General features: G+C 41.0%; 2 protein-coding genes across 3 annotated transcripts in view; both read right to left on the bottom strand.

Annotated features, from left to right (window-relative positions):
• Positions 1-14,149, bottom strand: part of LOC126035398 (tubulin-specific chaperone A-like) — a 112,860-nt gene that overhangs the window by 31,203 nt on the left and 67,508 nt on the right. Inside the window, exon 2 of the mRNA XM_049793960.1 lies at positions 5,193-5,298. Coding sequence (XP_049649917.1) covers positions 5,193-5,298 — 106 coding nt within the window. The remainder of the gene's footprint in view (positions 1-5,192; positions 5,299-14,149) is intronic.
• LOC126035324 (uncharacterized protein YagA-like) overlaps positions 1-14,149 on the bottom strand; it is a 215,819-nt gene that overhangs the window by 6,755 nt on the left and 194,915 nt on the right. The window lies entirely within an intron of this gene.

Genomic DNA, 14,149 nt, shown 5'->3' on the forward strand with positions numbered 1-14,149 from the left:
AGCCGCTCGCTCCCTCACTCCTCCTGCCCCCTTCCGGTGGGATGGGGAGGAGAATCAGAAAGCAGAAAAGAAAAAAAAAACCGGAACCTCGAGGGTTGAGATAAAGGCAGTTTACTGGGACAACACAAAAAGAGAAGTTACAACAACAACAACGGTACTAATAAAAGAATATACAAAACGAGTGATGCACAGTGCAGCTGCTCACCACCCGGAACCCGACGCTCCACCACTTCCCCTACCGAAAGTCGAGCCCACCCCCCGGCCCGCTCCCCATTTATATACTGAGCATGATGTCACATGGTATGGAATAGCTCTTTGGCTAGTTCAGGTCAGCTGTCCCGGCTGTGCCCCCCTTCTCTTAGGTTCCTGTGAAAATTAACTTTATCCCAGCTGAACCCAGGACAGCAGCTCATTCTCATCTTCAACAATAATTTTCCAAACCAATATAAATTGTTTCCAAATGTATTTCTTTTTAGCTATTTTAGGAAATAGTCTACCTTCCACTCAACAAAGCAAAAGAAATATTGCCATTTTCACTAATACTTGGAGAAAAACTGTGTATTAGCAAGACTGTATGTACTCTTTGGCATACAGGTATTAAATTCTATGTTAAATCCATTGGATTTTTAATTCATCTGGAAATGACATTACACAGTGTAATCGACAGGGAACCAAATTGTTCCCTGACATTGTGTAATTCGTGTTGAATTAAAAGAAGACAATAAAGCTTACATATCAATCAGGAAGGGGGAAGAGACATATTGAGATTTAGCAGATGCCTTGTGTAAATAACAAGGCTTGTTTAAATGTTGTGTGAAGGTCACAGGAAAAAGACAACAACTATAACTTACTAAATAAGGTGGGAAAAAAGACAACAACTATAACTTAGTAGATAAGGAGGGAAAAGACAACAACTATAACTTACTAGATAAGGAGGGAAAAGACAACGGCTATAATTTAGCAGATAAGGGGATTAACTCTGCCACGACTGCACTTCTCCACATCAAAAGACATTCTACATCAAAAGACACTCTCCCTTGAGAAGATTGACCGAATCTGCCTAGTAACAAACCTGCACGAGTGAAGAAAGAGGAAGCAGGACAAGGCGGAGACTTACAAGAAAGGTGTGCATGAACTGTATATAAGAAATGTAACTACAACATAAAGTTGCGAGCCGTTGGTGGAGCGCGGACTCCCCGGCTGCCCAGAGCTGCTTGCTTGCTATTCTCAATAAATATATGAATTTTATATAGAATTGGATCTGTCGATTTATAACACACAAGAAATCATTTGGAACTGTAGGATAACTATTTAAAAAAAATATAAATTATCATTTATCAGTAAAAATGCTGACTGTTAACAAAAACTCCAGAGTAGATGTACAATCCCACTGAGAGGAAATAAAGAGTAGATACCTCAGGCTCTTCCCACAGTCACAAGCCTCAAGATAAAAGCATGAGATGGGAAGCTGAAAAATCCTTGACTTAGTCTAAACATTACTTAGCAACAACTGAAAACATCAGTGTTATCAACATTCTCTTCATACTGAACCCAAAACATAACACTATACCAGCTACTAGGAAGACAGTTAACTCTATCCCAGCCAAAACCAGGACAGGATGTTATTTATGTATGGAACAAATCAACAACCACAGAAATGCAGAAAACTACTGGTTCCTACCATTAGTCTGCATTCATGAGCAACTACAGTGAAAAGTTTCTATTACAGATAAAGTATCATAAAGCCCTGTGTAAAGTCTTCATATATCGAGAACCATTACAACTATGTGGAAACTAAGGCTTCATTACAAAAAAAATCCACACAGAGGTACAACTGCATTATTTGCTGCTACCAGTCAGGGGTCTTCATGACCCTCTACAGAAACTATATGCAGAATTTACACCTGATAGAATACATTGAAAGTCTTTTAATGCTTTTTTTTTCTAACTTGTACAAACCTGTTTTGTATAAAATAGTTCAGTTTTTATTAACAGTTTTCAATTTAGTATTTTATTAAAATACTTAATAATCCTTTTCCCTAAAAGTCTTGTGGTTGAAGATAGTGTGATTTTGAGATATAAAATTTATGAAAATATTTTCTTTCATAGTATTTTTCCCCCAAATACTGCTCTTAATTTATTATGTTTTTTCTACCAATAAATTTTTATAAGCTTTCCCCTAAATTCTAAACTTCTCACCTGCCTTTTGTAGATAAAAACCAGATAGAAAACAGTGTGGTTTTTTGGTTTGGGGTTTTTTGTTGTTGTTGGGGGGGGGTGGGGTTGTTTGTTGTTTTCATTTGGGTTTTGTTTGTTGGTGTGGGGGTTTCTCTTTTTGTTTTTTTAAATAAACTGTAAGTGATGGGAAAGGAAGGGCTTCCCTGCCCTGTAATGTTAGCGATTCTTTCCCTGGGATATACTACCTACCACAAGTAGATCTCACCCAGCTTGGATTCAGCTGAAGTACAGTAGTTGAGACACAGCAAGTAATGCAAATACAACATGCACCCAGGACAATGGTAATATACGGGGTCTTCAAGTTATATTCTTGGTCAGAGTATAGCAGCACTGCGAGCAAACTGTCCTTTTTGTTTCTCAGATATTGAATCTGTTCCTCATTAAATTAGTCTTTCTGGACAGTGCAGGTGAAGGCTAGTATCTAACAACTGCCAACTACCCTAGTTGGGCACTGCCTCAGCTAGAGATCACCTGAGTTCACAGGAACCACAAGGTGCCCAACTGTATAAGGAGTTAGGAGAAAAATATTGAGTGAAACCCTAACTATTGTTCTACAAAGGGACTGATCCCTCCTTACAGACCAGACATACCCTAAAGTCTACATATGCTTTAGGAATGGCATTATTAAAGTAAATTTTTCCTTAGACACTTCTGTACTGTTAAACCATATGTTCTACTGCAGAGTTGTAACTAGAAAGCTAAATGACAATAGTAGTACATTAAGAGGTAAGTAATGCTTTTAAGCATCCCTCCCTCAACTCTGGATTGGTTTCTATATACATATCTGATTTAGCTGATACCTCAGCTAAAATAAATTAAAATTATTCTCCTAGTCTCAAATGATTGAATTCATTCTCATCCCCCAAATGCTATTTTTCATTACTGAAATAAAGTCTATAACCATATTTTTAAATAAAGTTATTCAGATTCAGAATTATTAACTAAAAGCAATTCTTAAAATGTGTAAATACAGATATTTTTCCTGAAGAACTTCTCAAAGTATTAACTCTACCCAAAATGTTTTTTGAGCAAGCTCTCCTGGTATTATATAATTTTCTTTAGTGTAAGAAATTTGATCCTATGAAAAGCGTGCACATTCTTTCTGAGCCTCCAAGTTCTTGATAACTTAAAATATTAACAACTTCCAGAATGCAAAGTGCTCTAAAAGAACAATAAGTAAAGATGTTATTGGAGGAAGTGATTGCTTTCAAAGTGGATCAGGCAATTTCTGAATGAATCAAGACTATTCTCTTTGAAGGCTTTTGTCATTGGTCTCTGAAAATACTTTCAAGTAGTGTGTAACATTTCATTTCACAGCAGAAATTCCCAGCCTCCGCTGTTTTTGACTTTGATGATATCTTGCCAGGTCACTGTGGAAATACCACGGTGCAGTCAAATAACCTGATGAATAGGGGACACTAAAAATGGGAATTGCATTCATTAATTCTTGTTAGCACCAGCAGATCTTCAGAAACAGTATTTCTGTAGGATCTTGGAGTCTCAGTCTGTGGTGAGGCAGAAGACAGCTCAGCTCTATAAATACAATTCTTTATTTGTATACAAATTATTATTCTTTATTTGTATTTCTTTCTCATGGCATAATGAAAGCAAGGCAGGACACGCACACATGAACTGAAATCTGAACTTTTAAAATAAGTTGTTTAAGTTTGTTCTAAAAGGACTTTCTCCTAGCTTGTTTTTGTTTATTTTTATATTGGGGTTTGTTTAACCTATTATTTAATTGTTTAAAAATTAAGATGGGAGAACAGTAGGTTTTATAACACTGTCCTGGTTTCAGCTGGGATAGAGTTAATTGTCTTCCTAATAGCTGGTACAGTGCTATGTTTTGAGTTCAGTATGAGAAGAATGTTGATAACACTGATGTTTCCAGTTGTTGCTAAGGAATGTTTAGTCTAAAGTCAAGGATGTTTCAGCTTCTCATGCCCAGCCAGCAAGAAGGCTGGAGGGGCACAAGAAGTTGGCACAGGACACAGCCAGGGCACCTGACCCAAAGTGGCCAACAGGGTATTCCATACCATGTGACATCACATCTAGTATAGAAACTGGGGGGAGTGGGGGTGGGGGGATTGCTGCTTGGGGACTAACTGGGCATTGATTGGCAGGTAGTGAGCAATTGCACTGTGCATCATTTGTACATTCCAATCCTTTTATTAGTACTGTTGTCATTTTATTAGTGTTATCATTATCATTATTAGTTTCTTCTTTTCTGTTCTATTAAACTGTTCTTATCTCAACCCAGGAGTTTTACTTTTCCCAATTTTCTCCCCCATCCCACTGGGTGTGGGGGAAGTGAGTGAGCGGCTGCGTGGTGCTTAGTTGCTGGATGGGGTTAAACCATGACAAACACAAAGTCACCAGACTACTGAAACAAGTGAAAATAATTTTAATTTACAGTTTCAGTTTCTGTGAAGATTTAAGAGAAAACATCTGGGAAATGCTTGGGAAAACATAGTTAAAAGATAACATATTTAGCTGAAAGAATATAAAGGCCATAGTTAAACACAGACATGCCACACTTCTGTAAAGAATATAAATGAATCTCCCAAGCCTTCTCTCAGTGACAAGTAAACTTGACACTCCTTCTAAGAGGGCATGTACCAACTGTCTGCAATGGCTGCCCTTTATTGGGAACCTTCCAAGAAAAATTTAATCATATTGTAATAGTGACTCTAAACCGTACCCATTGTTACTGAGTGATAGCCATTCTGACACCAAGTGCTAAATGATCCATACCCAGTCTCCTTATAACACTTCTGGAGAAAAGGAAGTTTCTACAAATGCATATTATGACTTTTATAATTGACAGGATTTTAGTCTAGTACTTCTATAACAGGAGTCTGGAAAAAGGCACAGGAGATTCTTTTATTTAAGGATGACTATGATTAAATCAGAGCAAAGGAGGATTTTATAAAACAAGTTTTAGGATAGTTTACCTGCTTCTTCATTCCATAATCATTGCATGCTTCAGCTTTCATTTTTTCAATCTTTTCTTCTTGCTGTTTTGCTTCTTTTTCATACATAACTTTTTCTTTTGCCAATCTGCAATTAAACCAAGTGATTGTGTTAATCTGGTTCTATTATGTTAAAAAGTTATGCCATTGAACACAAAAAAAACCCCTGAAAGCTGCAGCCCTATAAGATAATACAGTTTTATAAAAAAAGGCTCTTAACCACTGCAAAAAACTGCATCTAGGAAATGCAGAATTTAGCTATAATGTATAATATTTCTTATTAATTTAAATTAAAAATATTTTTAAAGATTCTGTGTGGGCTTATCCATATACAATATCCTAAAAAACCTATATACTGGTACTTCATTTCAAATACATAATAGAAACAGATAAGAAGCTGCCTTGTAGATCTGGATGACTGCTAATAAAGACAGTACTAAAGAGGAGAAAGCTCTCTCTCGATCTCAAAAAAAGTCCTCACATCATAGGTAGCCAAAACAAACTTAATATTAAGATGTCTGCAAAGGCAACACTTATCATTGACATTCAAATCAGCATTTGCCAGACTTTCTCATCACCATCCAGACTCAGATGGTTTTGTGAGTGACCTATATTGGCTGTTATAGTCATGTGGCCTTTCCTCTTTCCTATTCACTACTAAATAACACCACTGCACCTGCACCAAAAAATGATGGACATTCTTCTTAGTAGTAACTCTTAAAAAAAATTATCATGTGTAAATGAAAAGAAAAAGCACTTTCAGGTTCACAAACTATGATACCAAAATGGTTTGTTTGTTTTGGTTTTTTTTCCCTGATCACAATTCCATGTCATGCTATTAAATGCAATATTTCCCATACTAGTTTTCATACAAAATAATGAAAAGTAAAATTCCCAAATAACACAGTAGCCTCATAGTCTTGTGTTCTCTAGAGTATTTTCTCTGTTTACCTTGATGCTGGTTTGAGAGTTATAGACAAAAGTAACAGTTCTATAATTTACATTATAGCAATTTTCTTTATGGCATTATTTTTCAAAGGGAAAAGAATCCATCTTTTAATCCTAATAATGGACCCATATTTGGGAGCAGGATGCTTTTTGCTAACAAGCGTAGATTCAAGAGTAATGCAAGAAAATTTGAAGGTCAGAAGGGAATATTAAGGTGGTCTAGTCTGATGTCCTGCAGTAATTTTTACATTACAATTCCATTATGAGGCTTAATTATTTGTTGTTATTGCAATTTTGCTGTTACATCTCCTACTTTGTTATGTATGTTCATTATGTATATATTGGATTACATAATGCTAGATTCGAACCAAAACAAACATTGAGATGCTAGTGCAAACCTGAGAGCATGCCAAAGAAAATCCTTCCCCAAACAAGAACAAGTCTATATCAGATCAGCCTATATTAGATAAGATTGTTTAAGGAGAACTCAACAGCCAAAAGAACATAATCAGATCCAAGAAGCAAAGAATATTATACAAACGAAAAGAGAATAAAGGTCTTGTAGAGAGCTTCTTGGTCACGTTAGCACATCAGAGCAAATTAATGCCTAATTTGTCACAGTTAAGTGCTCTACTAGAAGTGCTGCTGAGGATGGACAGAACAGTACTGGGTTGATAAGAACCTTTTGAACTGAAGCTGCCACAAAAGCGCCACTGCAGTAATATCTTGAGAAAAAGTCCAAAGAGAATATGCTGATATTGCAACATCAGGAATTCTCCCCGCTTTTGAGAGAGTTTTCATCATTAAAAATTGTTTTGCCAAAATAGCCTTAAGCTGTGATTCCACAACAGTTGATCTAAATTGGGCTGTGGCAATACTCACCTGAACTGGCTTCAACCCCTGTGGAATCACACCATCGGAGAAGGCCTTCAGTCTTATAAAGAAGCAGTGTGTAGAGCATGTAGTGTAGGTGTCATGGTTTAACCCCAGCCAGCAACTAAGTACCATGCAGCCGCTCACTCACTCCCCCCCCATCCAGTGGGATGGGGGAGAAAATCGGGAAAAGAAGCAAAACTCATGGGTTGAGATAAGAACAGTTTAATAGAACAGAAAAGAAGAAACTAATAATGATAATGATAAAACGAATAAAATTACAACAGTAGTAATAAAAGGATTGGAATGTACAAATGATGCGTAGTGCAATTGCTCACCACCCACTGATCGACGCCCAGTTAGTCCCTGAGCAGTGATCCCCCCACCCCCACTCCCCCCAGTTTATATACTAGGCATGACATCACATGGTATGGAATACCCTGTTGGCCACTTTGGGTCAGGTGCCCTGGCTGTGTCCTGTGCCAACTTCTTGTGCCCCTCCAGCTTCCTTGCTGGCTGGGCATGAGAAGCTGAAACATCCTTGACTTTAGACTAAACATTCCTTAGCAACAACTGGAAACATCAGTGTTATCAACATTCTTCTCATACTGAACTCAAAACGTAGCAGTGTACCAGCTACTAGGAAGACAATTAACTCTATCCCAGCTGAAACCAGGACAGTAGATATCATCTAGGCCAGTAGTATTGGGGAAAGACAGCAGCCTAATTACTACTAATAAAGATACTAAATCAGCGGCTGTAATTCCAACTACTGGAACTAGCTCCAGTATTAGCATCAGCAAATATTGATTTAATAGAGGATGAGTTAATTGTTTGATCAAGGTTGCTCCAGACAGTATTATTTGCTTTACTATTTTTAGGTTCCAAAAAAGTTAATTTTAATCAACCTGTGAGACAGCTGATTTGTTTTGAATGAGAACAGAAAATTCCTTTGAGGAGCAGGGGGAGAGAGATATGATTAAAAGCAGGTTTTATGTTGATTCACTTACTAAAGTGTGTATGCCACTGAAACTAAATGCACAATGTTTGTCACTACTTATGTTTTCACATTACATTTTCACACTCACATCTCCCTCTATGCACACTAACTTTTCAAAGTGACTGCTATTCAAGTTTGCTTACTTTTGTCAAAAGGTAAAGGACTGCACGTTCTGGCCTAGTTTAGAACTAAACTTTAACTTGATTTTTTTGCCCACCTTTCTCAGATCTGGATGCTTAATAATTACATCTATATTTATCTACCTACTTCTATTTCCATATTAATTGTATATGTCAGAAACAGAACTTGAAATATTCTGCTTTCAAAACTGGAAACATTACATGAAACTTGAAATACGAGACTGCTTTCTGTGACATTTTTTCCATTGCACTTTGTTCAGTAATCAGAATTGCCCAATTTAATGTTCCATTTATTATTCATAAGATTGGGATGCTGATATTAACGATATTAAGCAGCTTTGATTTGAAAACATTTTCTGTAGTAGATCCTTCCTCTAGATGCGATGAAGATGTTTCTATTGAATACGTAGCTTGGGATATGCTAAATTAAAGCAAACCATTGATTTCAAAAGGAAAGTGAAATTTCATAATGGAGCAATACTGTCCCTTAATCACCTCTTCCTTAAAAATTTCAGCAGAATTCTACACCAAGATACCCACAGGATACTTTGTTCCTCTCCCTTCACCCTTTGTCTATCTAGAAGCAAGATTCTGTTTTTGTTTTGGTTTGGTTTATTGTTTGGTTTTGTGTTCTTTTTTTTCTGGGGGTGGGGGGTATTTATCCCCACCCAGGTTAAAATGAATACTAAACCAAAATCTTTACATATGGTGTGATCATAGACAGTGAACAGAGTAAGAATAGCTCAGTAGGTACCAGAAAAAGCCAGACCATAACTTGTTAAATTTCAAATACACAGGTCATGTATAGATGGAAAACCCCACAACCATAAAAACTACTTGTCACATCCTAATTTCTCAGGACAATGACTCAGGTTTGCTGATTCTCAGGTCAAGACTAAGGTGAAACAACACCAGGGATCCTTTAACTCACAAAACTCAATTTTTATTTGCTCACAACAAGAATTGGCATGGTCACCACAAAAACTGGTATGCTCACAACAAAAATTGGCATGAAACCATGTCAGTAAACTGTGTAACATGTACTAGCCACACATCACCAAACACATTCTACAGGCCTTGCTTATCTGGGGATCAGTTCAGGAAAGACAATAAGGAGAGCCCTCCCATTGAGTTACGAGGTTCAGAGCAGACCCCCTTGCTTTCTAGACTCCTTTCGCAGAGAGGAGCCTAGGGGCAGCTGGATCCACTCCTAGTCCCAGACTTGGTCAACGGTTTATGTCTAAAGGGATAAGGTGTAAGGATTATGGAAAAGAAAAGAGAGAACAACACAGAGAAAGAAAAAGGAAGAGAGAAAGATTTTACTAGTCCTAGGTCCAGCATTGGTTCAGTCAGTCAAGGGGTCCAGTTCCAGTAGGCACACACACCTGGACTTCAGTTTGTGTCCTTTTATCAACCTTGCCCCTCCTTTGGGTGGGTACTCAAACTTATTAGGCTATTTAGGTGTCATGAGTGGTTTTTGAGCCTTTGGGCTTGGGGGTTGTTTGGGGAGTAACTGCCCCTTCCCTGCATGGTGAGCTGTCCTGCTCAGCACATCAGAACCGGGAGCTGTGCACTCTCTGGCATGCCCTCCCCCTCCTGTTACTGATGGGTGCTGATGGGCTACTTTTCACCTGTGGTTCCTTGCTAAGAAGAGTTCCTCCTTAAGCAGAACTTGCCCCACCATAATGTTTGAGACATTACCTCTTTCAGTCCCTCACACTACTACAAGCATAACTTTAGCAAATATTTTACAGTGTCATACAAAATATAAGCTACAGTAACTTTAACTTTTAACTACAAAAATGGAAAATCAAAAAAGGAAACAATATGGATTACTTATAGTTATACTTGTCTGTGCTGGTTTTGGCTGGGATAGGGTTAATTTTCTTCATAGTAGCTAGTATGAGGCTATGTTTTGGATTTCTGCTGAAAACAGTGTTGATAATACAGGGATGTTTCAGTTATTGCTGAGCAGTGCTTACACAGAGTCAAGGCCTTTTCTGCTCCTCATACTCCCCCCCCCCCCCCCCCCAGCACTGAGAAGGCTAGGGCTGCACAAGAAGTTGGGAGGGGACACAGCTGGGATAGCTGACTGTCCTGGGTTCAGCTGGGATAGAGTTAATTTTTTACAGGAACATGGGAAGTGGGGGGGGGCATAGCTGGGGCAGCTGACCTGAACTAGCCAAGGAGCTATTCCATACCATGTGACATCATGCTCAGTACATAAATGGGGAGCGGAGCGGGTGGGTGGGGCTGGACTTTCGGTGGGGGAAGTGGCGGACCGTCGGGTTCCGGGTGGTGAGCAGCTGCACTGTGCATCACTCTTTTTGTATACTCTTTCATTAGTACCGTTGTTGTTGTAATTTCTTTGTGTTGTCCCAGTAAACTGCCTTTATCTCAAACCTCGAGGTTCCAGGGTTTTTTTTCCTTTTCTCTCCTCCGTCTCCTCCCTATCCCACCGGAGGGGGGGGGGCAGGAGGAGTGATCGAGCGGCTGCGTGGTCCTTTGTTACCGGCTAGGCTGAAACCACGACACTGACCCTGTAGGGTTCAATTATATGGAACTTAGTTACTGGGTCTGAAAGTAGCTCATGGTCGCAAGAGCATTCCAGCTGCCTTTAGAAGGCCTTGAACAGAATAAACAAGAAGACAGAAAAAGAAAGATCCCAATTAGAAAAACACAGGTGCGCATTCCACGATAAAGGGAACTTGGCACAAACAACCTCAATTTGGCAGTTTATCTTGACCAATTAGACTGAGACAAGTGTATTGGTTTTGTTTGGCAAGGTTTTGGTAGCGGGGGGGGGGTTACAGGGGTGGCTTCTGTAAGAAACTGCTGGAAGCTTCCCCTGTGTTCGAGAGAGAGCGAGCCCATATTAGCCGGCTCTGAGACGGACCCGCCGCCGGCCAAGGCCGAGCCAATCAGTGATAGTGGTAACGCCTCTGTGATAACATTTTTAAGAAGGAAAAAAGTTGGGACGGAGAGAAACTGCCGCCGGAGTGAGGAGTGAGAACATGTAAGAGAAACAAGCCTGCGGACACCAAGGTCAGTGAAGAAGGAGGGGGAGGAGATGCTCCAGGCGCCGGAGCGAAGATTCCCCTGCAGCCCGTGGTGAAGACCCTGGTGAGGCAGGCTGTCCCCCTGCAGTCCAGGGAGGTCCACGGTGGAGCAGATATCCACCTGTAGCCCGTGGAGGACCCCACGCCGGAGCAGGTGGGTTCCCGAAGGAGGCTGTGACCCCGTGGGAACCCCGCGCTGGAGCAGGCTCCTGGCAGGACCTGCGGATCTGTGGAGAGAGGAGCCCACGGAGCAGGCTTTCTGGCAGGACTTGTGACCCCGTGGGGGACCCGCGCTGGAGCAGTGTGCTCCTGAAGGACTGCACACCGTGGAATGGACCCATGCTGGAGCAGTTCGTGAAGAACTGCAGCCGGTGGGAATGGCCCACGTTGGAGGAGTTTGTGGAGGACTGTCTCCCGTGGGTGGGACCCCACGCTGGAGCAGGGGAAGAGTGTGATCAGCCCTCGTCCTGAGGAGGTGAAGCGGCAGAAAATAACGTGTGATGACCATAAACCCCATCCCTGTCCCCCTGTGCCGCTGGGGGGGCTTGGTGGTGAAATCCGGGAGGGTAGTTGTGCCCGGGAAGAACGGAGGGGTGGTGGGAAGGTGTTCTGAGATTTCATTTTACTTCTCATTACCTTGCTCTGGTTGATTTGTAATAAATTGAGTATGTTTTACAAATTGAGTCTGTTTTGCCCGTGACGGTAATAGTGAATGATCTCTCCTGTCCTTATCTCGACCCGCGAGCCTTTTGTTATATTTTCTCTCCCCTATCCAGCTGAGGATGGGGGAGTGATAGAACGGCTTTGGTGGGCACCTGGTGTTCAGCCAGGGTCAACCCATCACAACAAGTTTCGCATGCTCTAGTTAATATAGCCAATTATGTCCTGTGTTTATGCGTGTGTACAGAGTGAGTATAACCAACTATATCTTATGTTTATACGCGTGTACAGTGTCGATAAAACCAATCACATTTTATGCTTGTGCACGTGGATACCAAATGCTTGCATGCAGCAGCCAATCAAAGCTTCTAAGGAACTTAGAGAATTGTATAAGAATGATCAGCTAGGCTCAATAAACTGGCGACTTTAATCATCATATTGGTGTCCTGTCGTCTGGGTCCTACATGGAATAACACTATAACCCTACATCTGGTGACCCCGACATGATCCGGTAAGGAACAAGAGGGGAACGCGACTGAAAAGGCAGGGGAAATTGCCATGGATGCCGGTGGGCTTGGAAGAAAGCGCCAGGCTGCTCGAGAGGGGCAGGAAATCATAAGCTTACGTGATAAAAGGCGGCATGGGTTTTGTAGCATTTGGGAGGGAAAAGGCAGCCGGAAAGACATTTATGAGGCTGGTTGAAAAAACAGAGAAAAATATTAAAAAGGAGTTGCCTGTAAAGGAGGTGAGCGGTCGGGGAGGAGATGAGGTCTACGCTTTCCAAAGAAGAAGAAGCAGTAGTTAAGCTCCCCCAACATATACTCTCAGAGACAGGCAAAAAATATGATAAAGCTTGTTTAAAGCGGCTTCTACAGTGGAGCAAGGACAGAAACCTTTTAATTAGTGTGGGTACAGCTTTTGAGCTTAGTACCTGGAAAGCTATCGGAACCTCCCTATGGGATGAAATTAGTGACAGGTCTAAAGAAGTTAAAGGTCGTGCAACTTTATGGAAATTAATTAAGACAACTCTGCAAGAAATGAAAGCAGATCGTAAAGTGTCTGCGTCTGCTTTTGCTGCTCTCTCCAACCGCAACCAAAGGAGAAAAGCGGGGAGAAAAACATAATGCAGTGAGAGAGACTTTTTGGAGCTTGTCTGCCTGCTCCTGTGCCCTTGACTTCTGCTCCATTCCCTGGGACTGCCGATATTAATCAGCCATCTGACAATTCCCAAGCCTCCCTAACTGTACGCTTAAAGGAAACCCTACAGAATCAGGAATTGAGTAAAAATCCACCTACAAGAAAACAGCCCCCAGATACCACCGTTCAACATGAACAATTATACCTAGCATATACCCTGATTCAAATAATGCAAACGAGGATTTGGCTACTATAATACAAGAACAAGAGAAAGCTAAAATACATGTTGAAGCTCACGCTGCAGCGCTCGCGGTAGCATTACGACCGATGGTGCACCGGGGAAAAGGAGACCGCAGCCCACACAAAGACCCCTTAGCGTGTTATCGGTGTGGTCAACCGGGGCATTTGAAACGTACGTGCCCTCAACGCATAGCAACATGTTGGGGGATGCAACGAGTCTACAGAATTCCTGAGAGTTCGAGAACAGCGCGACCTTGAGCAGCTTCTGGTATATCCTTGAGAAGTCTGGAAAGTTCCAAGAAGACCAGTACGAAAACAAGATAGTGATAAGAAGAACCGTCCTGACAAACTCTCCAATCATGAATTGTTAGTTACTAACTAAGCCAATCATATACTAACACATACTCTGAAGAAGGGGATAAAAAGGTGTGTTAGAACAATAAAGTAGCCATTTTGCATGATCTATTACTTGTCGTGTCCGTCTCTACCGCGACAAATGGTGACCCCGATGCGCCTGGGCGAACAGATCATCTAATGGCGATAAATCCAGCACTAGCGAGAAGTATACCAGCGGCAACGAGAGCTGCGAAAGAGTATACCGGCAGCGAGAAAAGCTGCGGAGACGGACCCCGGTGAAGCTGAGAGCAGTGGAATCTGCCTGGTCCGGACCTGAGCCTAGACACCTAATAAGGTGAGCCACTGGGGACTAAACTGTTAGAATGGGGCAGCAATTAACAAAAGAAAAAGAGACAATTTTGTCTACCTGGAAAGCCCTATTAAAAAGAAAAGGGCTTAAAACCCCAGAACAAAGCCTGAAAAGGATTTTAATACAGTGTAAGATGCAAGGCTTTACAGCCACAACAGTTACTGCATTCAGTGTGG

Source organism: Accipiter gentilis, chromosome W (genome assembly GCF_929443795.1).
Source record: "Accipiter gentilis chromosome W, bAccGen1.1, whole genome shotgun sequence".
In the NCBI taxonomy this organism is placed as follows: domain Eukaryota; kingdom Metazoa; phylum Chordata; class Aves; order Accipitriformes; family Accipitridae; genus Astur; species Astur gentilis.